General features: G+C 39.9%; 1 protein-coding gene across 1 annotated transcript in view; it reads right to left on the bottom strand.

Annotated features, from left to right (window-relative positions):
* Positions 1–27431, bottom strand: part of LOC141132276 (uncharacterized) — a 73199-nt gene that overhangs the window by 16926 nt on the left and 28842 nt on the right. The window contains exons 9-12 of the mRNA XM_073620525.1: positions 23915–24005; positions 16853–17047; positions 13467–13608; positions 4598–4685 (exon numbers count right to left, since the gene is read on the bottom strand). Of these exons, the coding sequence (XP_073476626.1) occupies positions 4598–4685; positions 13467–13608; positions 16853–17047; positions 23915–24005 (516 nt within the window). The remainder of the gene's footprint in view (positions 1–4597; positions 4686–13466; positions 13609–16852; positions 17048–23914; positions 24006–27431) is intronic.

Here is a 27431-nt window from a genome sequence, read left to right as displayed (position 1 = left end):
TTGTTGTCTCCCCTCAGTTTGTAAGTAGGAGCCGTTTGCAAGTCGGATGTTTGTAACCAAGGGACTGCCTGTATTTGTTTTCTTTTCATATGATGCACGGAACATCAGGGAGATGATGAGTGTGGAAGATTGAAGAAGAGCACACACATAAAAAAAGTGATATTTGACCTATACTGAGAAGTAGGGTCATATTCATAAGATGAGAGCACAACTTTAAAAGATATAGCACGGAAAACAAGAAATACAGAACTCTAGGACTACGGAGATTTAAAGATTGATGGACATTAATTATATTGCATATATTGTTTTTTTCTTTGATGTTTGATCTTACACATAAGGAAAAGGGCTGCACCATTGAAGGAATTGGTAAATACACATTTAGATGGGAGTGTGTTTGGGTGCTGGCAGCTATTTACTAAAATAAAAAACACATAGCAGCTCACAAGATAACACTCAAATAATAGTGATTCACAGGTTGGGACCCAGGTGCAAAGGAGCTGTATTCCTGAATTGATCCAAACCCAATGAAAAAAACAGGAGTGCAATACATAAAATTAATTCTTCATCAAAGTCCCCAGAGCAGTATCAAGTTAACCATTTCAGATGACCCTGGAATTTATTGTGTGAATGTGTTAAATTACATTTGCACGGGTGGTTTGCCCTGGTGCAAATGGCAGTGGTGATCTGCTGATTCCTGATGCTGTTTTCACACCTATTAGTGGCCAAAGTGTCAAAATGCATCCAGCAGTGATCACTATAGGTAATCATTGGCTGTGCGAACAGCCACAAATAGCCGTGGCCACCAGTAACCTGTCATTACAGTGTACAGGCTCAGCAGATGCAGCTAGCCACTCATAGGTGTCAAAAATAACAACAGAAATCAGCAGGTTCCTGCCACTTAGATTTGCACAGGGGCAAAATGCCAGTGTGAACATAGCCTATGCTAATGCAAGAACACACACATACCATTCAGTGTTTTTGCTCTAGAAACCCAACAAACAAGTTGTCATCTTCCCAGTTTTAGGACCAGTGTCTATGCAGTTTAGCTTGCTTCAGTTTAACTTCTTTTTTTCCTATAAAAGTCAATGGCAATGCAAAAGTAACTGAAGCAAATCAAATGCAAGTCAGATGAATTTGCAGGTCACCTCTGGACACAGGCATTTAGTTTGCACAATCTCATTTACTTTTTGGCTTAATGTTTATGCAAATTATTTAAAGAAATTATTTGCACTTGTGTAAACCTTTTCTTCTGTGCTTTCTAAGTCACTATATTTTGTATAAAAAAACACCCATATCAGTTATCCATATACTAACCGAGAAATGGATGATTATGTTTTGAGGTATATCAGTGGTATTGTAAAGGCAGTATTATGACACACACACAGGAGTTTCCTTTAAAATTTTACTCTGGTATTAACTATATGAATTTAAATCTGCCACTATTTTAAGATCTGATTTGTCACAAAAAGGATTGAATGATATGACTTCAATGGCAAAAATGTATTTGGAGTAAAATTTACATAATGGTATGATGCCATTCACTTATTATTTTATATGTTTTTTGTTTATCGCTGTTCTAGCTATTCCAATGTATTCACTTTGCATTGTTTCAGTCTTTTCCTCATTTCATTCATTGAGATTTTATATTTTTTACTTCACTATTTTTCTTGTCCAGTGTTGTCTTCAATTGTTGCCAGCGCTCAAGCTATTGCACAAAAATACTGAGTTATATCAACTACCTTATTATAGTTAGATTTTTTACTGTTACTGTACTATGCTGTTGGGGGGGGGGGTCTCTTACTCTTTTTACTCTTACTCTTATATTACTCTTGGTACTTAATTATTTGACTAGAATTTCATTATGTTATTATATTGACTTGTTTTCTGGTATACATGACATTTAATTTTTGGATGATATAATTGATATGGTTATAAATGGTGCTCACATTACTATATGTGAGGTGACCTAATGACACTATTACCTTCGATTAATTTACGTGTCCATTGTTTTTATACAGTATTTATGATGCAGGGGTTACTGTAATTATTATATTTTTTAGTATTTTAGACTCCCTTAAGTATAATAAATGTTTTAGTGCATGATATATATATATATATATATATATATATATATACATATATATAGATATAGATATAGATAGATAGATAGATAGATAGATAGATAGATAGATAGATAGATAGATAGATAGATAGATAGATAGATAGATAGATAGATAGATTTTTTTTTAGAAAATTGCATATATTTACATAGGGGTTTTATGTTTTATAGTACACCACAACTTTAAATACAGTATCTCACAAAAGTGAGTACACCTCTCACATTTTTGTAAATATTTTATTATACCTTTTCATTTGACAACACTAAAGAAATGACACTTTGCTACAATGTACTGTATAACAGTGTACATTAGCAAATGTACACTATTAAACAAGCTGTACATTCACTACTTTACATTGTAGCAAAGTGTCATTTCTTTAGACAGTAGTCCCCTCAAAATAAATGAACGTGCAGCTATTAATGTCTAAACTGCTGGCAACAAAAGTGAGTACACCCCTAAGTGAAAATGTCCAAATTGGGCCCAAAGTGTCAATATTTTGTGTGGCCACCATTATTTTTCAGCACTGCCTTAACCCTTGTGGGCATGGAGTTCACTAGAGCTTCACAGGTTGCCACTGGAGTCCTCCTCTACTCCTCCATGATGAAATCATGGAGCTGGTGGATGTTAGAGACCTTGCGCTCCTCCACCTTCTGTTTGAGGATGCCCCACAGATGCTCAATAGGGTTTAGGTCTGGAGACATGCTTGGCCAGTCCATCACCTTTAACCTCAGTTTCTTTAGCAAGGTAGTGGTCATCTTGGAGGCGTGTTTGGGGTCGTTATCATGTTGGAATACTGCCCTGCGGCCCAGTCTCCGAAGGAAGGGGATCACGATCGGCTTCAGTATGTCACAGTACATGTTGACATTCATGGTTCCCTCAATGAACTGTAGCTCCCCAATGCCGACAGCACTCATGCAGCCCCTAGACCATGACACTCCCACCACCATGCTTGACTGTAGGCAAGACACACTTGTCTTTGTACTCCTCACCTGGTTGCCGCCACACACGCTTGACACCATCTGAACCAAATAAGTTTATCTTGGTCTCATCAGACCACAGGACGTGGTTCCAGTAATCCATGTCCTTAGTTTGCTTGTCTTCAGCAAACTGTTTGCGGGATTTCTTGTGCATCATCTTTAGAAGAGCTTCCTTTTGGGACAACAGCCATGCAGACCGATTTGATGCGGTGTGCGGCGTATAAGCTGAGCACTGACAGGATGACCCCCCACCCCCTTCACCTCTACAGCAATGCTGGCAGCACTCATACATCTATTTCCCAAAGACAACCACTGGATATGACGCTGAGCACATGCACTCAACTCCTTTGGTTGACCATGGTGAGGCCTATTCTGAGTAGAAACTGTCCTGTTAAACCGCTGTATAGTCTTGGCCACCGTGCTGCAGCTCAGTTTCAGGGTCTTGGCAAATATGTATAGCCAAAGCCATTTTTATTTAGAGCAACAATTCTTTTTTTCAGATCCTCAGAGAGTTCTTTGCCATGAGGTGCCATGTTGAACTTCCAGTGACCAATATGAGAGAGCGATAACACCAAATTTAACACACCTGATCCCCATTCACACCTGAGACCTTGCAACACTAACGAGTCCCATGACATCGGGGAGGGAAAATGGCTAATTGGGCCCAATTTGGACATTTTCACTTAGGGGTGTACTCACTTTTGTTGCCAACAGTTTAGCCATAATGGCTGTGTGTTGAGTTATTTTGAGGGGACAGCAAATTTACACAGTTATACAAGCTGTACACTCACTACTTTACATTGTAGCAAAGTGTCATTTCTTCAGTGTTGTCACATGAAAAGATATGAGAAAATATTTACAAAAATGTGAGGGTGTACTCACTTTTTTGAGATACTGTAGGTTATGTTGTTTGCTGACATGCTTGAGAGAGGTGGAGCGTGTGTTTTTAATATGTGTGCTTGGTATGTATGTAGTGTGATATTGTTTTAAAATGTGATATATGTAATAAAGTTCAGCACGTTTTGTACTTAGTCCAGTGAGTTTTTTTATATTTTTTTCTATACTTGTAGTATTGTAGAGCGTTGGTAGAGTCTAAACCAGTTTTTTTTAATTTGGGAAGTTATTTCTCATGCTAGTTCTACATTTTTATATACATACAATATAATGGATTGATATACATAGTACTAGGGATATGATCTGGAGGGTCAAAAAGAAGGTTTTGTTGTTGCAGTTCAGCTCAAGCCTAATGCAAATTATGCTATCCAGTTCCAGTATTAAAAAGTCCAATATGCACAAGCAGTGATAATTTAGATCTTGAGATATTTGTGCGCTAATTAAAAATTTACAATGCAGAAAATTCAACTCAAACTTATTTATTTCTTTATTTAAATCCTAATTCTTAATTTATTAAAGTGCTTGTTAATTTGTATTTTAGTCTATAATAACTAACTTTTAAACCAGAAAAATTTTAAAAAATGCACATAGAAATCAGCTACTTACCTGCTAAGTGCTTGTTCAATATCTTTGTGTTCTTTTGTGTTGGCTGACTCTCTATTGGAGAGCCTTGAGACAATAGAATTTCATATTTCTGTACAAAAAAAAAAAAAAAGAAACGTATTTGTAACAATAGAAGATAAAATAAATCCAAAAAAAAAAAATTGAAAGCAAAAGTTAAAACTTCTGCTTGGAAAAGGTAAACAGCAACTGGCATCCTCTTCTTCCCTTCATCACTCTGAGTTGTGGGTAGGCCCTTGGCATTCCTACCTACAATGCAGGACATATTGTCTTGGATTGTACAGGATGATGTCAGAGCGGCAACCTCCAGAGGAGTTCCGGATAGCAGAGACTTCGGAGGACTGGTCGCATGGAAGGAGAAGCCTGCTGCAGCAAGTGATAAGGTATGTAAAAGTGCTTTTTACTGGTACTTTAAGCAAAAACAAGAACCCAACCCATGTGGTGCAGGAAACCCCCCTGCAATTTTTTTTTTAATTTCCCTGAAGTTCAGCTTTAAGTTTGAATATTATATACTAAAACAATCCTTTTGGATTTCTGATGACATAGGGTAAGAATTTTTTGTTAGCTTACTGTAGGTTTAGTAGCTAAGTAACACATAGATGTTTTAAACATTACTGTTGAAGACATTTGTATATTTGAAAATGATCCAGTGCTGTTCCATCTGTAGTGATGCCGGTGGCATCATGCCGCTCCCTCTTCCTGGTCTCACAGGAGACTCTGAGAGCAGCGGGAGACATAGGCTGTGTTACATCTTGTGAGGAGGGAGCAGTGGCATGGCTTGTCGGTGCTGTGTGCATCTATGGATGCATACAGCCCCTATAGGGAGTGCACCTGCATGGGCGCCCCCCTCATAAGAAGAAAGAGCAGACAGCGCCACCAGGGGACTCAGGAAGAGAAGGTAAGGGACCGCTCTGTCCAATACCATTGCACAGAGCAGGTAGGTATAACATCTATTTTATTTTAATAAACAAAAATATCACATTAACGGCAAACTAGAGTGAAAAATATTGTTTGCTGGTAACTGTATAAGGTTATTACTTGTAATGATAGCATTCATTTTTGAATGTCTTTTTTCACATACATTTATATTTATTTGACATTTTTACATATATATCACTACCTTCACTGTTTTCACTGTTTCTTTATCTCCTAAAAAATGCTAGCTAGATATGAAATTCAATTTGTTTGTTGCTTACTGATACTGGCCATACATTTTACAACTTTCTTGTTCAATTTCCTTTAGATTTACCTTCAACTATGTAGAAGTGCCTGCCTGATTGCATACAAATTGAAAGTGTTTAGGTTTGACCTCATTATATGGTTTTGGTAAATCTAAAGAAATATTGTACAAGAAAATTGCATAATGTATGGCCAGGGCTAAAAGTCTATTTAAAATTACATGTCCACCTAAGACTACCATGTCCATAGGATTAAAGCGCTGCTGTAAGATATTTAGTATATTCAGATTATATAGCCTTGTACCTGTTAAAGTGGTTGTAAACCCTTTACAACCACTTTTTGCTACAGGTAAGCCTATAATTAGATATCCAGCTACACTGGATATCTCCTAAACCTGCACGGTTTAGGAGATATCCCTGTATTTGCATGTGCCAACTTCATCGGCACATGCGCACTGAAGCAAACTGAAGCAACGGCACGTACCTGCCATTGCTTCAGTTAGCCTGTGCCGTAACCAGCAGAGCGAGGGAGTGACGTCATCCCGGATCCGGCCAATCACAGCACCAGAGCTCGTGGTACCCGGAAGTAACTCCGGGAGAGATGTCAGCCACTGGAGCGGTGAACGAGGACCATTGCGGGGGCTTCGATCTCAGGTAATTCATAATGAGCCAGTATGCTATGCATACTAGCTCATTATGCCTTTGTCTTGCAGATTTTTTTTTTTGTTTGTTTTCTTAGGGTTTACAACCACTTTAGAGGAAGTGAATGAACAGAATCAACAGGCATTAAAACTATGTGTCAATAGAAAGAAAAACCCAAAACTCCTGCGCTTAAGAGATTGCCGTGCAGTTGATTAGAAAGAAATGGAGTGGTCTTCACTAATCAAGCCACCACATCAGCTATACTGCCACTCACAACAGGTCAGGGGGAACCCAGAAGAAACTCCAAAAAGTAAAAAAAAAACCAGAGGGCGCACCAGCCTTGCGCATTACCTTCGCAACACTTTAATGTATAAGAGATAAAAATGCATAATAATGTAAAGGCCATCATCCAGCAAGATCAGCTGGGCAGTAACTTCTTCAGAATCCATCACACCATTGTTACTGGCCAGCTGATCTTGCTGGATGATGCAAATGATGGCCTTTACATTATATGCTTGATTTTATTACTCATTTGTTAGTATGCATTTTTATCTCCTATACATTAAAGTGTTGCGAAGGTAATGCGCAAGGCTGGTGCTCCCTCTGTCCAATACCATTGCACAGAGCAGGTAGGTATAACATCTATTTTATTTTAATAAACAAAAATATCACATTAACGGCAAACTAGAGTGAAAAATATTGTTTGCTGGTAACTGTATAAGGTTATTACTTGTAATGATAGCATTCATTTTTGAATGTCTTTTTTCACATACATTTATATTTATTTGACATTTTTACATATATATCACTACCTTCACTGTTTTCACTGTTTCTTTATCTCCTAAAAAATGCTAGCTAGATATGAAATTCAATTTGTTTGTTGCTTACTGATACTGGCCATACATTTTACAACTTTCTTGTTCAATTTCCTTTAGATTTACCTTCAACTATGTAGAAGTGCCTGCCTGATTGCATACAAATTGAAAGTGTTTAGGTTTGACCTCATTATATGGTTTTGGTAAATCTAAAGAAATATTGTACAAGAAAATTGCATAATGTATGGCCAGGGCTAAAAGTCTATTTAAAATTACATGTCCACCTAAGACTACCATGTCCATAGGATTAAAGCGCTGCTGTAAGATATTTAGTATATTCAGATTATATAGCCTTGTACCTGTTAAAGTGGTTGTAAACCCTTTACAACCACTTTTTGCTACAGGTAAGCCTATAATTAGATATCCAGCTACACTGGATATCTCCTAAACCTGCACGGTTTAGGAGATATCCCTGTATTTGCATGTGCCAACTTCATCGGCACATGCGCACTGAAGCAAACTGAAGCAACGGCACGTACCTGCCATTGCTTCAGTTAGCCTGTGCCGTAACCAGCAGAGCGAGGGAGTGACGTCATCCCGGATCCGGCCAATCACAGCACCAGAGCTCGTGGTACCCGGAAGTAACTCTGGGAGAGATGTCAGCCACTGGAGCGGTGAACGAGGACCATTGCGGGGGCTTCGATCTCAGGTAATTCATAATGAGCCAGTATGCTATGCATACTAGCTCATTATGCCTTTGTCTTGCAGATTTTTTTTTTTGTTTGTTTTCTTATGCCGCGTACACACGGTCGGACTTTTCGTCTACAAAAGTCCAACGGACGCTGACGGACTAAAGCTGGCTGGTAATCCGATCGTGTGTGGGCTTCTCCGGACTTTCAACGGACTCTTTCAGCCTCAAATCCGACGGACTTTAGATTTGAAACATGCTTCAAATCTTTCCGACGGACTCGAGTCCGGTCGAAAAATCCGCTCGTCTGTATGCTAGTCTGACGGACAAAAACCCACGCTAGGGCAGCTATTGGCTACTGGCTATCAACTTCCTTATTTTAGTCCGGTGTACGTCATCACGTAAGAATTCGACGGACTTTTGTGTGATCGTGTGTAAGCAAGTCTGTTCGTTAGAAAGTCCGCCGCAAGTCCGTTGAAAGTCCGTCAAAAGTCTGTCGGACAGGCTGTCGGAATTTTGTAGCTGAAAAGTCCGACCGTGTGTACGCCCCATTAGGGTTTACAACCACTTTAGAGGAAGTGAATGAACAGAATCAACAGGCATTAAAACTATGTGTCAATAGAAAGAAAAACCCAAAACTCCTGCGCTTAAGAGATTGCCGTGCAGTTGATTAGAAAGAAATGGAGTGGTCTTCACTAATCAAGCCACCACATCAGCTATACTGCCACTCACAACAGGTCAGGGGGAACCCAGAAGAAACTCTAAAAAGTAAAAAAAAAAACAGAGGGCGCACCAGCCTTGCGCATTACCTTCGCAACACTTTAATGTATAAGAGATAAAAATGCATACTCACAAATAAGTAATAAAATCAAGCATATAATGTAAAGGCCATCATCCAGCAAGATCAGCTGGGCAGTAACTTCTTCAGAATCCATCACACCATTGTTACTGGCCAGCTGATCTTGCTGGATGATGCAAATGATGGCCTTTACATTATATGCTTGATTTTATTACTCATTTGTGAGTATGCATTTTTATCTCTTATACATTAAAGTGTTGCGAAGGTAATGCGCAAGGCTGGTGCTCCCTCTGTTTTTTTTTCCTTTTTAGGTTAAACCTGTGCTAGGAGGGACACAGAAAAGCAAAAACTGTTGTGTTACTACTAGTGACAGACAGCAGACAGTTGTTTCACTTTAATAAATTGTATTTTTAATTGTTATTACTGGTTTTGGTGCCTGTCATTATGAATATGCTGTATTGGCCTCTAGTTTCAGGAAAGCACAGAACCCTGTGCAGTCAGTCATACATTATATTCTACAAAGCTTCTCAATTTGTTTCCTATGATTTACTATGACAGAGGTTATTACATTATATAACACTTGATAACAGCCAATATTTATGTGCCTCCAGGTGCATGTTGCTGTATTGCAAGTACATCTCCCCACTGTACATCTGCTGCCAATACGCCCTAAACATTTATGAATATTTTACAGACAATAACTTATGTTTTTAAATGACACAGATATTAACCGTGCTTGTTTTTTTTTGCTACGATTTATTATTTACTAGATGGTCAAACTGCTATCATTAATTTACAAGCATGAGTCTCCTCTGAATCTGTCAGAAGTCGCTCGAGGGTGATACATAAGATTGGCTGAACTACGCTGCCATAGATGCATCACATTAGAATGCTTATCATGAGTAAGTCAGACTGACATGTTGTAGTTTCTAGACATTTAATCCCCAGTCTGCATTGCTGTTATCCTGTATAAAGATTTTTCTTTAAATTTCAATGGTACGATTCTACCCTGCACATTTTATGGCTAAAATAATCATAGAAACACCAAACAAGTATTAAATAACACACTGCACTGAAAATATGCAAAATTCAGTAACCCTGATTGGTTCCTGAAGGGATAACGAGTGATGCATAGTGGCCTGTCCCAAGAGCAGGAAATCACCTATATCCATAGAGGAAACTTAGAATTTCAAATAGGGCACTGCAGGACAGGCTTGGAAGAGGTGTTTGGCAGGGACACTAAAGAGTAAGGTAAGTAATGCAAAATATGCTTTTGAAATTAGATTTTTGCCCAAAGATGGGCTTTAAAGGAGAAGTACAGCCAAAGCTTGTTTGGCTGTACTTCCCCTGTGGATATCAGGAGTGCAGATCGTTTGCACTCCTGTGACCCATTTTTAACAAACAGCGGGCTGAAGCCCGCTGTCGGCTGATGTCACAGAGCCAGGCCAGGCTTGGGAAGGATTGCGACTATATGGTCAGGATCCACTCACATCCCTAGACAGGCACCTGGCTCAACCTCTCAGCGAGCCACTGAGAGGTTGAGCCGGCCACTCCCCCCCCTCCACAGCCCAGTGCTCCAGTGAGTAAAGGGGGCAGAGCAGAGAGCAGTGACTGACAGCCACCAGCTCTCTGCTCAGAGGGCCCTGAGGACCGAGCGATCGTGGGGTTTGATTGCTTGGTTCTCAGTCTTAGGGCTGACGAGGGCCAGATGAAGCATCGGAGCAATTCTGCATCCACCTAGGTAAGTATGATTCAACAGAAAAAAAATTCCCATACACCTCTTTTAATAAAACCAATGAAAAAGAAAGAACATCTGGAGCATGCTGTTGAGTCACTGTGTCAAGGATACCTTATGTAAGTTGTTGCTATCTGTTCAGTTGTCAAGGTACTTCAGCATCAATAGTGGTGAACGAACCAGTTAAAGTTTGGTTCAAAGGAGGTTCAGCAAACCCAGGAAAAGATCTGCAAACCCACACATAGTACTGAACGTCACTGAATCTTTTGTTAAAAAAAAAATAATGAACGGGTAGCTGGGTACTGCCATGAGAGACATGGACCAATTTCATGACCAGATCATTTTTTGCTATTCAGCACTGTGCTAATTTGACTGGCAATTGCTCGGTCATGCAACACTGTAGCCAATTGAAATTTATATCATTTTTTTCACACAAATATACATTTTGTTTGGTGGTATTTGAGCACCACTGGGTTTTTTATTTTTACTATAACAAAAAAAGACCAAAAATTTAGAAAAAAACCCCCAAAACTATTTTGTCTCCTTACTGTTATAAAACATATCTAATAAAATCTAATTTCTTCATAAATTTAGACACAAATTTATTCTGCTACATGTTTTTGGTAAAATAAATCCCAATAAGTGTATATTAATTGGTTTGTGTGAAAGTCATAGCGTCTACAAACTATGGGTAATATACTGGAAACTACGCATTTTAAGCAGCTCTGACTTTCTGACTGCCTGTCACATGTGATCAGGGACTTATAGTGTGACTGTGATAGTGTGGTGGGCAATCAGGGACTGGCGTTAACCGACAGTGGCTGGGAGGGACACCAACTGACTGACACTATCTGATGTCACTAGTAACACTAATACAGTGATCAGTGATAACACTGTACACTGTCAGTGTACTAATGACACTGGCTGAGTGACATGGGTGATCAGGAGGGGAATCAAAGGGTTAACTGTGTGCCAAACAACATGATTTTACTCACAGACTGGCTGGCTTTGCTTCCTGATCTCTATACTATACACCCTGTCCTCACTCTGTAGGGGGGGGGGGATATCTAGAGGCTGCCTTATTCCTATGAGTTACACACAGACCCCCACATTCCTTCTTGGGGAACCCCTAAAAATTCATACCAGACCCTGCATGTCTGCATCACTTGTCAAAATTTGTCTTTATTGTTAATGTGATTGTAAAGGCAGAAGGTTTTTTATCTTAATGCATTCTATACACTAAGATAAAAAGCCTTCGGCTCAGGTGCCCCCATAGCAAGCTGCTTGCTGTGGGGGCACTCAACAGGAGGGAGGGGCCAGGAGCGCCGGTGAGGGACCCGAGAAGAGGAGGATCTGGGCTGCTCTGTGCAAAATCATTACATGTTTGTTATTTTAAACTAAAAAAAATGAGACTTTACAATCACTTTAAAATTTCATGATGTGAAGCATTTTGGTGGCAGCAATGTGTACTCATCCAGGTGGCCTCATGTCTCTTTTGGAAGTGGGCATTTAGGGGGGCAGAAAAAACATGACTGAACTGTCCATTTTTGCTGCCTGTGTAAATGAGACCTAAGTGCAAATGCACTTAGAATTAGGGGGGTTCAAAAGACTGAATTTTTTTTACCTTCATGCATTCTATGATGATGGGAGAGTTGTGCGAATTTCTTTCCTGCAACCCGTGATTGCCAGGAAAGAAATTTGCACTGTGTATGGCTGGCCTTATGGGATGCTGTGTGTATGCACTGCATACCTATACCTTTCATAGTCTGTTTGGCTGCCACATCCCCTGCCTTGCTGTGTTTATTGATAGCAGTTTCCAGCTGATGTTGCTGCCAATCAACACGGAAGGGTTGGACGGGGGGGCGTGGCAGCCAAAATGACTGCAACTCCAAGCAAGGTACACGGCTATGTAAACTGACTATGCCAGCACTTATCTGCTTCTGTACTTGAAGTGGTCAATTTGATTTAGGATAAAAGGGGGACTGGCAGGATCACCAGGTACTTCTCCATCAAGGCTCAAATAAAAAATAAAAATAGAAAAGGCTGGATTTACCAGCACATACATAAAAACGCAACACTTATTTTTAATAGTTTTGGAGTAACATATACTTTACCTGCTAAAGCATTTTTTTTTTTTTTTTTTACTTTCAATAATTTTTTTCAGATTTTGTATAATCAAATATTGGTAGGGTTGTGACAACACTTTTTTTTTTTTTAAATGGGAGGCCATAGTTCTACTTTAACTACAAACAGGGTGTCTAGTTGCGTTGAGAGAACCAATAAAGGATCCATTGCCTTTAGAGAGAGAAGCACTGGAAGACCACATCCACTACAAGTGGTAACTGTTGGTTCATTATATTCACCTCTTCATTCATGGGTGAATGGAAAATGATGCATACTTGTACTTCATTGCCACTTTCTTGTCATGTAAGCTTGTGTGTGAGATCTTTAAATTTTGCACTTTTTTTTAGCACTTCTACAATGCTATATATAATAGATGTCATATATAGGCTATTATTAAATTGTATACCAGTGCTCATCATTGAAAGTAAGATGTGGGAGACTGATTCTGAATGTTCTTGTAGTTGTATTTTATTACCATAGCTGTTGTTTGTTTAGCCTGGATCACAAAACCAGTGCAATACATGCCAGTCTCTAAGGAAGCAAACTTCTTGTGTAATATGAGGACATACAAGTTGTTTGATTATTTAAAATTTTATAGCATCAGCCACACTTTATGGTTCTATTCCAAAAACAGTTACTCATTACATCTTGTCTGGGTTTCACAGCTGTTAACTGTACCTGCGATACTGTCTCTGAATTTAAAGTCCATTGGAACATACATTAAAACATTGTAGACCTTGTTCTCTGCATAATCTATTTGGATTTATCTGTGGACATGTCTACAGTATTTCTGAGGAACAAAAATATATTTTAAAGAGATGTGTGATTTTTAAATACATACACTGACACTAAAAAGATAAAAAGATGAATTACCTCCATGATCTGCTGGTTTTCATCCACTTCTGAATTATCCTCAGGAACTGGACCCGAGATGGAATCGTCAAACTCCCATAAATAAATGTCTCCATTTTCTGTAGCCATGATCAGGAGATCCATTTCGTCTGAGAACACGGACCTATCCAATAAAAATCAAATTACTTTTAAATTACTCCAGATATCATGCTGGATAATTTACACATTAATGTGGTCCCCAAACAAAGACTCTCAGACCAAGAGGTGATCACATGATGAGTCTTGGTCAGCACAATGACTCACCCCTTGGGATGAGTGGGTTGAATGACAATTGAAGACAGGTGCGGTTTACCCTCCTCTCTGTAGGTGGTGCTGTGTTGCTGACTACTGTACAAAGGGAATGGAAGATTAAAGGAACTTTGTTCCTATCAAGCCTCTGTAGGTGTCACCAGGGGAGTAGTGGTCCAATTGGACGCTACAACACTGGATGACCTCTGCGGTCATTTTTGGTGAGGGCAGTATTAATGCAGTTGGCGCACATTCATGAAGTGGATAGGCAAAGGACAGGATCCGTGCTGGCTATAGACAGAGCATCTGCTCCTAGGGTAAGGTTCCTAAGGAGGGGGGAGAGAATAGGGACACCTTCGCTGGCTCCCCTATCTCTGGACTTTAGAGTTGGTGATAAAGATCAGCCATTGGTCTGGTCAGTGCCGTGTACACCGCCACCCTGCCAAACAGCTACCCCTCTTCAACCAGATTCTGTACCGGTAATGTAAGCCTCATCAAGATGACATGTAAGTGCTGGGACTAAACCACTGTGCCAATAACGTGCTGAGTTTCTGTATCTGTGACGTTTGTGTCAGTGAGATACTGTTACCATCCCGCTCTTTTGAATTTTCTCATCACTGCAGTCGAAACCGACCGTCAATTTGACCCCACTAATGATTACAAAAACGAATGTTCTTACCGCATTACAACGTTCTTACAATGAAAAATGTTGAAAGAAACTCTGCTAGTTTATACCCAGCTAAGGATTGCCAATTTCATGGTGTATTCTGTATATAACTGCTCCATTTTACATAAGCACTGAGGTATGTGTACCCAACCCACAATGTAGGAACCTATGCAACACTTACAGGTGATACTTTAAGGTGACCAGATTTTTAAAATGAAATCTGGGGACATCTTTTTTTTTTATTGGCAAACTATTTTATAAGCATATTTTCCTCAAATTATATATGCAGTGTATGTGGTATGTGTTTATGCAATGATTGTATAATATATACATTGTTTCTCACATTTCTTCCATGAGATTAAAAAAAAAGATATTTTTGGGGATATGACTAACAAATGTTAAAAAGATAAGATAGAGAAAAAACTTGCAGAGGGATGGCGTGGCAAAATTCAAATGCAATCCAGGCAGGGGCTGCTGCAGACAATTTTTTTTTGGGGTGCTATGGTGGTACTTGAGATAAAAGTGAGGGTTCTAATGCTCATGTGGGTGGGGCCAAAAAGTGGGTGCGGTCAGCAAGCGGGGGTTTCCTCATGACAATGGTGATCAGTATATCCTGGCCTCTGTATACCAATAAAAAGCCAAAAAATGCAGCACAACCTTACACTTCCTTTATACAATTCTACAAATGGACTTATAAGTCCAATGGTAAAAACTATAAATGAATATCCAGTGCAAATCAACCAATGTATTGCAATATAATAGTGATTGTGTCACCCCCTCTGCAAAAATATTTTGAGAAATTGCAGAGCTGCAATGTTCAAATACTGGTGAAACCCCCTACATACAATAATAATAACAAAGATGCAAATCAACCAGTGTATCAGAAAAAAGTAGTGATGGTGTCACCCTCTCTGCAAAAGGTAAGAAATATTGTAGAGCTGAAATGTGCAAATAGTGGTGAAACCCCCCTATGTATAATCATAATAAAATGTACAATTTATGTACATATTTTACATTTTATTATTATGGAGAATTTCTCTGTTCTATTCCATCCCCTTTAGCAGGCTGGGCTGAGCTGTGCTCTCTCCTCTCCCTCCAATCTATCTGCCGACATGTCCTCTCCTCTGTGCATCTCACTCAAAGAAGACGGGCTGGAGAAGGGGGCTGGTTCAGCACTTTCCTATTGGCTAAGAAGGCAGCAAAGTGGCTGTATATCAATCCGCCTCTGAAATCTACCTGCTGGGTCTAGATAAAGATCATCGGCTTATGCAGTAGGAGCCGCTGTATCCCTCCACAGGAAAAAAAAAGAGTCCTCAGCTTCCTGGCTGCAGTACAGGATTTACAGTTAGAATAAAATTTAAAAAACACTGTGACGCATACAAGAACTGGTATATGAATTTTGGGGGTGCTGTGTGGGTGTGCTTAAAAAATTTGTGAGAGTGCTTGAGCACCCCCAAGCTCCTATCGGGCGCCGTCCCTAAGTCCAGGGACAAAACCGAGGACAGACTTGGTCCGAGCACAGTGTCCTCATTTCCTGGGAAACCAGGAACATCTGGTCACCCTATGATACTTATACTAACTACCGAGAGGAAACAATTAAGCAGATCGTATAAAAATGTTTCTGTTCCTTGATGTCCACAGACAGTATAAATATTAGCAGGGTCTTGTAACATAGCTATCAAATGAAATCTATAAAATATAAAGGAAAATGTAAGTAACGTAATAATGTAAGACTGAAGTAGGGAAAGAAAAAATACTGTGTCCAACTAGTTTTGGTTATTTCATAAAGTGCATAAGGACCAAAAATAAAGGCAGAGGCCTGAAGAAATCAGAGTGGCTGTATTATAATTTTATAATGGCTTGCATTAGTAAATTAGAAAGGACTAGTGAATGTTTAGGAACAATGGGGAGCAATTGCGATAAAATGTAATGGAGGGAGGGGGGCAAATATACATCAAAATGATGTAATATCATACTTATAAACACAGGACCTGGAAGCAAGTAGAGATCAATGGAGTAGTGGTGATCTAATATCACACACTGTACAGCGCACAACGGAGCTGAGTGTAATCTGAGACATGAGTGGAGTGAATGGACACCCCAAACCTCTCTGCACAGTCTAACTGGGAGACATGCATTTTTGAGGCTGACAATCACATGCTTTATGCTAAGGGAGGGGGGGGGGGAGTAGGCTGCCTCCTAAGGATTGCCTGGTGTCTGGAAAAAATGTCAGAAGTGACTGATGCAGATAGCAGAGGAAGGAGGGTTCAACCAGAATCCATACTGCTAAGTGCTCAGGACTGAGGCAAGTACACACTACCTGAGGATATGCTTTGTTAATTTTTTTATTTCAAAAGTTTACAACAACTTTAAAAGAATCCTCAACTCATGTACAACTAATTGTATGAAGGTTTCACCCTTGAAAACAGAATATTTGAGATCTTACACTTACTTTGTGTATCCGCAGCACTTCATGATACTAGTTCTCCCATTATTGAGCATTGTGCCTTTTCTCAGTATCCCAGCTGTTCCTGGCCGTTGAAGCCTTGACTGTGGTCTCTTGCTCTGGTTTGTTGTTTGTTTCTGTTGTAAGCAACGCAACCCCCTCCACTCAGGCCTGCTGTCCTCCATGTGATATGACTCTTTGCTTTAAAGAATGCACTTATAATGTCATAACCTAATCACACACACAGACATTATAAAATTCCTGATGAAAAATTTTGCATTTGCAATATCAAAAACGGCTCCAACAGGAAAGTTGTGCAACTTACGATCAAACTTTGCTCTGCAACATCGGTCAGACATTGGTCAGCCATCAGAGAGACTTTAATGAACAAGATCCAATATGAGATAAGTGAAACTTGGGTCTAGTATGTATTTGGAGTTTTTTTCAATACATTTTGCAGTGCTAGCATTGCCTCTGAGCACAAGTCACATGTCACAAGTCGGATTAGTTAAGATGGTGATCCGACTTGGATACGACTTACATTCATTCCTATGCACTGAAATCGGACAGAAGTCTGATCAAAGTAGTGCAGGAACCTTTTCCAAAGTCGGACCAACACAAGTCGGACCACTTAAGACAGCTTTCAAAGGGAAACATTGATCTTTAAATGTCATGCGACTTGTGCTCTCAAAGTCAGAGCGATTGTCGCACCAGTGTAAACCAGGCCTTGGACTACACTCTCCCCAGATAATCAGTACCGCTGTCCAACGGTGGCTTTTTTGCTTCTCCAGTGCAGTGGAAACACCCTAAGACAGCAAATCTGTTACTGGCCTGATTAACAGGTCAAAATAAATGGAAAAAAAAAGCCTAAAAAGGAAAAATGTGGAAACATTTAATGAATAATAAGTTGCAATACATAAATTTTTTTTTTTGTGTTTAATAATGCTTTACAAAAATGCTAAATAATTGCTTTATTCAATTAAAACTCTTTGGGCTTACTCGATGAGGAAGTATAAAATGAGAGAAAGGATATGCAACAAGTGCAGCAAGAGCCGCCCCCTTGGACTATTAAGGCAGAAATGGGACTAACAGAGTAATAAAGTATAAAATGCAATATGTTTTGCAACTCAGGCCAGTTATTTCAGTTTAGTTTAATCAGATCAGTTAAGAGATGAAATCTTTGTGTGGGTTACTGCTCTTTGCAGATCATTTTGTTTTACATATTAAATATGATATTTATGTGTGTAAATTTAATCAAGCATTCGTAAATGCATGCCTTACAAATACTGGTTTGGGAGAAGAGTCCTGTCAGGTCCAGTAATTTGTAATAAGTATGAGCACCAGTGAGATCTGCCTATATATATACAGTGCATTTCGAAAGTATTCACAGCGCTTTACTTTTTTCACATTTTGTTATGTTACAGCCTTATTCCAAAATGGATTAAATTAATTATTTTCCTCAAAATTCTACAAACAATACCCCATAATGACAACGCGAAAGATGTTTGTTTGAAATCTTTGAAATGTATTAAAAATAAAAAAGGAAAAAATCACATGTTCATAAGTATTCACAGCCCTTGCCATGACACTCAAAATTTAGCTCAGGTGCATCCTGTTTCCACTGATCATCCTTGTGATGTTTCTACAACTTGACCTGTGATAAATTCAGTTGATTGGACGTGATTTGGAAAGGCACACACCTGTCTATATAAGGTCCCACAGTTAACAGTGCATGTCAGAGCACAAACCAAGCCATGAAGTTCAAGAAACTACCTGTAGACCTCCGAGACAGGATTATATCAAGGCAGAGATCTGGGCTTTAGTCAGGGAGGTGACCAAGAATGCAATGGTCACTATGACAGAGTTCCAGCATTTCTCTGTGGGGAGAGGAGAACCTTCCTAGAAGAACAACCATCTCTGCAGCACTCCTCCAATCAGGCCTGTATGATAGAGTAGCCAGACAGAAGCCACTCCTTAGTAAAAGGCACATGACAGCCCGCTTGGAGTTTGCCAAAAGGCACCTGAAGGACTCTCAGACCATGAGAAACAAAATTCTCTGGTCTGATGAAACAAAGATTTGAACTCTTTGGTAAGCGCCATGTCTGGGGAAAATCAGGCACCACTCATCAACTGGCCAATACCATCCCTACAGTGAAGCATAGTGGTGGCAGTATCATATTGTGGGGATGTTTTTCAGTAGCAGGAAATAGGAGACTAGTCAGGATTGAGGGAAAGATGAATGCAGTAGTGTACAGAGACATCCTTGATGAAAACCTGCTCCAGAGCGCTCTGGACCTCAGACTGAGGAGAAGGTTTATCTTCCAACAGGACAACGACCCTAAGCACACAGCCAAGATAAAAAGGAGTGGCTACAGGACAACTCTGTGAATGTCCTTGAGTGGCCTAGCCAGAGCCCAGACTTCAACCCGATTGAATATCTCTGGAGAGATCTGAAAATGGCTGTGCACCGACACTCTCCAACCAACCTGATGGAGCTTGAGACGTCCTGCAAAGACGAAACTGTCCAAAAATAGGTGTACCAAGGTTGTAGCATCATACGCAAAAAGACTTTAGACTGTAATTGGTGCCAAAGGTGCTTCAACAAAGTATTGAGCAAAGGCTGTGAATACTTATGTACATGGGAATTTTTTCATTATGGGGTATTGTTTGTAGAATTTTGAGGAAAATAATGAATTTAATACATTTTGGAATAAGGCTGTAACATAACAAAATGTGGAAAAAGGGTGTGACCTAGTGCATGCAGAAGTAGGACATGTTCTCCTGGAGCTCCTGCACACACCGGACTATCCACAGCTCTCAGCGCTCCTCAGAACCGCAACAAAGGTCAGTAATGGGAAAGAGAGGTGGGGGAGAGGCCATCAGACTCCCGACCTGCACAAGGAAGGGGAAATCGGCCATTTTTTCACCCGATTAGGGCCCCCCCTCATGCAAGATGGCACCGTCCCGATCCTCAGGCACACATGCGGCCTCACAGGGGGCTGTTTCAGCACTCCAAACCACATATGAGAACCAGACAGTGCGCCAGGTCCCCTACAGACTCTGAAAACGGCTCAATCCATTCTGCCTGTCATTCTCCTGAATCACACCGATCCTTCAGTAGCTGGGACATGGAGGCTTATATTAAGGCCTTGCCAACCAGACATGATTTTGAAGTCTGTGTGCAGAGACTTGAACACTCATATAAGCAAGAGATGTCAGAGCTGCGCAGAGATGTCACAAACAGGCTGGAAGAAGTGGAACACAATGTAGAGGAGACTGTTTCCACATTACAATCACATGAAGCCATTTTACATGAGCACACCCTACAGATTCAACAAATAATGTACCACCAAGATGACCAAGAAAATAGGGCCAGACGCCTCCCGAAATGCCCCTCTGGAACTTGATCATGTACACAGAGCCCTAGGCCCTAAAAACCCAAACCTGGAACACCCCAGAGACGTGATATGCAGAGTACACTTCTATGCAATTAAGGCTGACATGATGCAAGAAGAACACACGCAAGAGGCCATATATTTTAATGGCGCCCAGGTTTTCCTAGTTCCAGACCTTTCCAAGGTGACCCTGGATATGTGTCGTGCTCTGAAACCACTTATAGGAGCCCTGCAAGCAAAACAAATGAAATATCGTTCGGGTTTCACCTTTTTGCATCTCAAGATGGGAATTCCTCGGGACTTTTGAGCTTCCACAAATCCCTATACCTGATTGGCCACTGCATGCAGCCATTCCTGGACTTCCCATCGCCACAGGCTGGCAAAAGAAGAAATCCAAGAAGAACAAACGTTGCAGATTGGAAGCCTCCAAGTCGACAGCTGGATGAACTTCCACTGCCTGCACTTTGACTAACTAATTTTCTCTTCACAGGCTTCAGACCCGTAAAGCCGTCCCTGATTACAGTTTTCTTGGGACATTACATTTCTAACCTACTTTTTATCTCCCACATACAGGTTTTGACTTTCTCCTTAGAAATGTGAACTCCTCATAAATGAGACCTACCCCCTGTTAGATATTGTTTTCCCTCCCCCACTTCGGGTCCCCACCTCATTATAATGTACTGTTATATCTAGAGCCAGTAAAAGGACCAGTATGCTATCAGGTTTACACTGTATTCTCCTAGGACTTGTCCTCCCAGATACTTACCTACTGCTATACAAAATGAACACAGCAATACAGGGCTCTGAGCTATTATGTTTACAAAAAAAAAAAAGTTTAATGTTGTTGCCCGGTGTGTGCGGGCCCCTCTATGCACTGACCGCAACCCTCCATTTAGGGCTTTCAGTGCCCAAAGCGGTCTTAGCTGACATGCTGATTACAACGCTATTAGTGTTGCCGTTGAGGCCTTGGTTTTCTACCTCTCTCTCTCTTTTTCTCTCCTTTCTACTTCTCATACCTACCTTCTACCTGTTCACCACTAGATGGCACTCTATTCCCTCCCAATCATCACCTACCCCCTTCCCTTAGACAGCGAGCCTTACCTACACCAATATACACCTACTCCCCAAGCTACTCCCCCCCATGGCAACACAAGCTTTCTTGAAAGTCTCCTCTCTAAATTATAGAGGCCTCAATACTCCAGAGAAGAGAAGGCAAATATTGTATCATTTCCATAAACTCCGCACCCAAATCCTCCTCCTTCAGCAAACTCACTTTAGATCTGACACGATTCCGCATCTCCTCCATAAAAAATACCCCACCTGGTTCCACAGCACCAACCCCTCCGCAAAATCCAAAGGGGTCTCCATCACCTTCCACGCCTCGTTCACACAAGATGTCATTGACACCTATATCGATCAACAAGAGAGATATGTTTTTCTTAAATTGTCATATATGAATATGATCTATACAGTAATTAATGTATGTTCTCCAAATCAGGATCAACTGCAGTTCCTCTCCTTGGTGACCACTCGCCTGAAATGATTTGGCACAACCAACATGATCCTGGGAGGTGCCTTAATGCCGCCTTGATACCTCGTCTAGACTCCTCGACTGGTAAATCCTCAATCTCCCTGGCCTCGCTGACCAAAATCCGATCAATCCTCTCTGACTTATCACTAGTAGACTAAAGACTACACATACTACTCCCCCGCACGCTCCTCTTACAGTAGGCTAGACTACATTTTCATCTCTCAATCCTTATTGGATTACTCCCCCACCACCTCCATAGGCCTCACCCTCTGGTCTGATCATGCCCCCATACACATGAGTTTAGGAAGTATCCCCACACATAAGAAGAGATCCTCTTGGAGGTTGAATGACAACCTATTACATGACTCAGTCTGCACTCAAGACATCATACAGACCATCAGAAACTTTGTAAAAGAACATACACATGACGACGTCAACCCGCTTACAAAATGGGAAGCACTTAAATGTGTTCTCAGGGGTAAATTCATTCAACACAGCTCCCGACTTAAATGTATACGCACGGCAGATATATCACGCCTTCTTACCACTATAGCCTCCCTGGAAGAGTCAAATAAATGAACCCCTGATCCCACTGTACAACTAGTACTGATCAACGCCAGGAGATACCTCCTGCGAATCTATGAGAACGCTCTATGATGGCGAGAGATAAAGGGCGATTTGCCCACTATTCTCAAGCCAATAAGTGCGGCAGACACCTTGCAAACACAGTCCAACTCAGACAAGCACGGAAACCTATTCCCTTTATTAATTCCTCTACAAAAGGTAAAATACTAATCAATGTGTCTAATCAAACGCTTACTCCGTTTCCTCCACTAGTTTTCCCCCTTTCTCTATTGCTTCTATCTCTCATTAACATGCCTATTTCTGGCTATGTATAGCCAGGCTATGAAATCATGTGTACTCTGGTTCCCAATATGAACACTTAAATCATTCATGGGACTTGAAAGCACAAATACACTTCTGTACAGATAAACTCCCAATGTTCAGTTCAGACACACTGATTTCCTCGGCTTCTGGGTGCAGCAGGATCCCACAGGGGTGCCCAGGCTGATAGAAATTGCACTTATACGAATGTCAGTACAATGTTTGAAACCTTTTCTCAATAATTCATCCTCAGGTTACCTATATAAATGGCATAGAATGCACTATATTTTTTGTACGATTCAAATTTGTTATACCAGAACGCCTTTTGTGGGGCACCTGGTCCTGTTCTTGTTTCTGTCTGTTTAAACTTGTGTTGAAAACAATAAAAACTTATTGAACCAAAATGTGGAAAAAGTGAAGCGCTGTGTATACTTTCCAGATGCACTGTAGATCTGGTCTGCCACCAGTCAAAATTAGTTTGCTATGCTAAGTGCCATATGTTTTTTAGATTACTGATCATTGTAACATTGCATTTATTGCAGCTTTCTGTATAAAATAAGCTATGAAACATCTTCAAAACTACAGATGCACTCCAGCATGTGACTAATTACTATTAGCGGCTTTGTTTATCAATTTACAATATAAATAAAGAGATCCCTCTTAACAAAGGCTTAACAAAAAACTTTGCAGACTGGTCTATTGCACAAACAGTTTAAGCACCACCAACTGTAATCTCCCATTACAAGTGCACATACCATCTGCTCAAATAAACAGGCAGCTATGTACACTATATTGTCAAAATTATTGGGATGTCTGCCTTTACACGCACATGAACTTTAATGGCATCCCAGTCTTAGTCCGTAGGGTTCAATATTGTGTTGGCCCACCCTTTGCAGCTGCAACAGCTTTGACTCTTCTGGTAAGGCTGTCCACAGGGTTTAGGAGTGCGTCTATGGGAATGTTTGTCTGACCTTCAAAGGGTGGGCCAACTCAATATTGAACCCTACGGACTAAGACTTGGATGCCATTAAAGTTCACATGCGTGTAAAGGCAGGTGTCCCAATAATTTTGACAATATAGTGTATATAACATGTAGCACAGGAGAGGGGGATTTTCTACCCAGCCACTTGCCACATGACGGCATAGTCCTGCAGATCATAAACATAAAATCAGAAGAATTGGCTATTTTTATGTTTTATAATGTGCATATGTATGTCTAGTTGGCTAATAGTAATTATTATTTAATTCTGTGCATACCTGTAAATACATGCAGAGGAATCATTTTTTTCCCATTTCTCCACCTTGCCACTGCTATCCCCAGTGAAAAGAAGAAGACATTTTTTTCCAGCTGAAAAATAGTGATATAGCACAACATCCTTTGTTTAGTCATTTCTTAAATACTGTATTTACTTTCTGCACTCTCTATACCATTGATGGCGAACCTTGGCACCCCAGATGTTTTGGAACTACATTTCCCATGATGCTCAACTACACTGCAGAGTGCATGAGCATCATGGGAAATGTAGTTCCAAAACATCTGGGGCGCCAAGGTTCGCTATCACTGCTCTATAGCAACCAACCAGATAAACCCTTATAGTCTTTGGCCTTATGCACACTGGGCTTTTGCCCAACAGCAACCTGCTCCGGGCAGGTGAAAAGCAGCTTAAAAAATGCACCTAAAGACACGTTTAAGTGCGTTTAGGTGCGCCAAGCATTTTGGGAGTTCATTCATTCCATTGACCAGAATATTAATTTATTTTGACCATTGGAATGAATGAATGCTCAAGCTCTAAACACACCTAGAATTAATGCGCGTTTACATGTGTTTACAGTCATTTAGGCCAGTCAAGCATGTTTTCTGCTCAAACTCTCCTTTCTTGAACGCGCAAGTGATGGGGTTTTTTTCAGCCTTTAAATGCTCCTCTTCAATATGCCTGTAAACTCCTATGTGTGTATGGACACATAGACTAACATAGAGGGGGTGTTTAAAGGCTAAAAAATAAAGTGTTTTTGCATCCTGTGTGCATGAGGCCTTTGAATGTAACTGGTAACTTGGTACTGAGGCCCAAATGCTTACGCAGATAAAATAATGAGCTGTAGTAAATCAGTTAAATCAATGAGAAATAAATAAGTAAGAGGGTAGTAATTAATCTGAACCAATAAGAAATAAAGCTCACTGTGCTAAATAGCTGAAATCGCTACGCTTGGTAAAGCAGGCCATACACGGTCGAATTTCGAACTAATTTCCTTTTCAAAATCAGAAAGTTCGTTTTTTTTTGTGATCCGATGACGCCACCATTGATTTTCGAAATTCGGCCGACCAAGCCTTCAATTTCACTGTATGTTGCTACAGAAAAGAATTTTCTTGGCCGGGAATCTTCTTTTCTCTCTCCGTAAATTTTCTTTTCTTATTACATTTCTCGCACGATTCTCCCATCATTGATTAGAAAATCGTTCGTTTTTCTAAAAATTTCCAACATGTCCGATTCCTCAAATTTGATTTCCGCACGAAAATCGGCCGTTGTTGCAGCCCACTAATGATGCAAAATTCATACGAAAATTCTTTCATACGATTTTCGAAAGAAAATTCTTACGAAATTCGAACCGTGTATGGCCGGCATAAGATTTACTGTATATTGTCTGTGCAAAAAAGGGAGAAAGGCTGGTGCCATGGAAGTTGGCTAAAACATTGTTTTATTACTGCAGGTGAACAACAGTCAAAAAGCCAAAATGTTTTGGCCATCGGCCCTAACCACTTCAGCCCTGGAAGGATTTACCCCCTTAATGACCAGGCCATTTTTTGCGATACGGCACTGCGTCGCTTTAACTGACAATTGCGCGGTTGCGCGATGCTGTACCCAAACAAAATTGATATCCTTTTTTCTCCACAAATAGAGCTTTCTTTTGTTGGTATTTGATCGCCTCTGCGGCTTTTATTTTTTGCGCTATAAAAAAAAGAACATCGAACATCGTGTCTGCCAAATCCGCCAATATTCCCTTATTTTCGGGCATTCCCACCAGATATGTAACATTGTATCCCTCATATCACATCCCCTTCAACAGGGTGGGGATATCTCTGGATGATATTTATGCATTCTTACTAGAGTAATGTACCATCTCGTTAAACTTTTATAATTCATTTTCACAGTGCTTACAGTATATCTGAAGCTGTACCATATACAGCTCTCAATAGTCTGCTTACTTGTTGCTCGTTCACTCGTTCACCCTTTCCCACGTGCTAATAAAGGGAGGTGTTTCAGTTCCTGCCATCTCTGTTATTATCTTATAAATCTGGGCAACACAGTGGGGTTGATTTACTAAAGGCAAATCCACTTTGCACTACAAGTGCACTTAAAGTGCACTTGGAAGAGCAGTCGCTGTAGATCTGAGGAGTAGATCTGAAATGAGGTCAAGCACTGCTGATTTTATCATCCAATCATGTACAAGCAAAAATGCTGTTTTTTATTTTCCTTGCATGTTCCCCTCAGATCTACAACGTCTGCACTTCCAAGTGCACTTGCAGTTTACTTCTAAGTGCACTTGTAGTGCAAAGTGGATTTACCTTTAGTAAATCAACCCCAGTGTCTTACACTAGTTCCTTGGTTACACAATTTTTCAATTGAATTTAGTTATTTTCCCGATCTAATAGGCTGTGGTAGTGTATCCACAAAATGCTTTAACTTAAAATACCTCCATTTATTCACATCCATTTTTTCTTTTTTGTGTTTTAAATCATTATATGAGCAAATCCTTCCCCCTCTAATTATATATTTTAATTGCGCATTTTTAATCCAATATATATTATATTTTCTCTCATTTCCCAGAAAAAAATAATTTGTGCCTGCTAGTGAAATTAAAGGTGAATTATATTTTCATTTTACTTTCCTGTGGATCGTATCCCAGATCTTAAGTACATTTCTTGTCAACTCGTGAATATTTCCCTCTATATTTCTATGCTTTTGTGGTACCCATATCATCTTACCCAAGTGTACTCCATTAATTGTGTTCTCTACCCTGACCCATCTTTTATCTACATTCATTTTTGTCCATTATATCATTCTTGTTAATATTATTCCTCCCTGTGCTTTTCCTTTACATAACATTGAGAAATGTATTCTTGGCTTCTTATTCTGCCACACATATCTCATAATTATTCATTTAATTTTTTTAAATATGACTGAAGCAGTGATATTGGTAACATTTGAAATTTGTATAAAATCTTCTGTAATATTATAATTTTTACCATATTTATTCTACCCAGCCATGAGAGTGTGCGATTTGATATTTTCTTAATTTCTACATTTACCTCATTAAGTAATGGAATTGAATTTACTTGATACAGATCTTTTAATAACGGTGTTATTTTTTATCCCCAAGAATTTAAATTCTTTCTTTCCCCAAGTAAATGGGAACTCTGTCATTAGAGCTGTTTCCTCTTTTTTATTCAGACCTACACTACCGTTCAAAAGTTTGGGGTCACCCAAACAATTTTGTGTTTTCCATGAAAAGTCACACTTATTCACCACCATACGTTGTGAAATGAATAGAAAATAGAGTCAAGACATTGACAAGGTTAGAAATAATGATTTGTATTTGAAATAACATTGTTTTTACATCAAACTTTGGTTTCATCAAAGAATCCTCCTTTTGCAGCAATTACAGCATTGCACACCTTTGGCATTCTAGCTGTTAATTTATTGAGGTAAGCTGGAGAAATTGCACCCCACACTTCTAGAAGCAGCTCCCACAAGTTGGATTGGTTGGATGGGCACTT

The sequence above is a fragment of the Aquarana catesbeiana genome, linkage group LG03 (assembly GCF_042186555.1).
Source record: "Aquarana catesbeiana isolate 2022-GZ linkage group LG03, ASM4218655v1, whole genome shotgun sequence".
In the NCBI taxonomy this organism is placed as follows: Eukaryota; Metazoa; Chordata; class Amphibia; order Anura; family Ranidae; genus Aquarana; species Aquarana catesbeiana.
The sequence above is the reverse complement of the archived record's forward strand: the minus strand, read 5'-3'. Positions and strand labels throughout refer to the sequence as shown.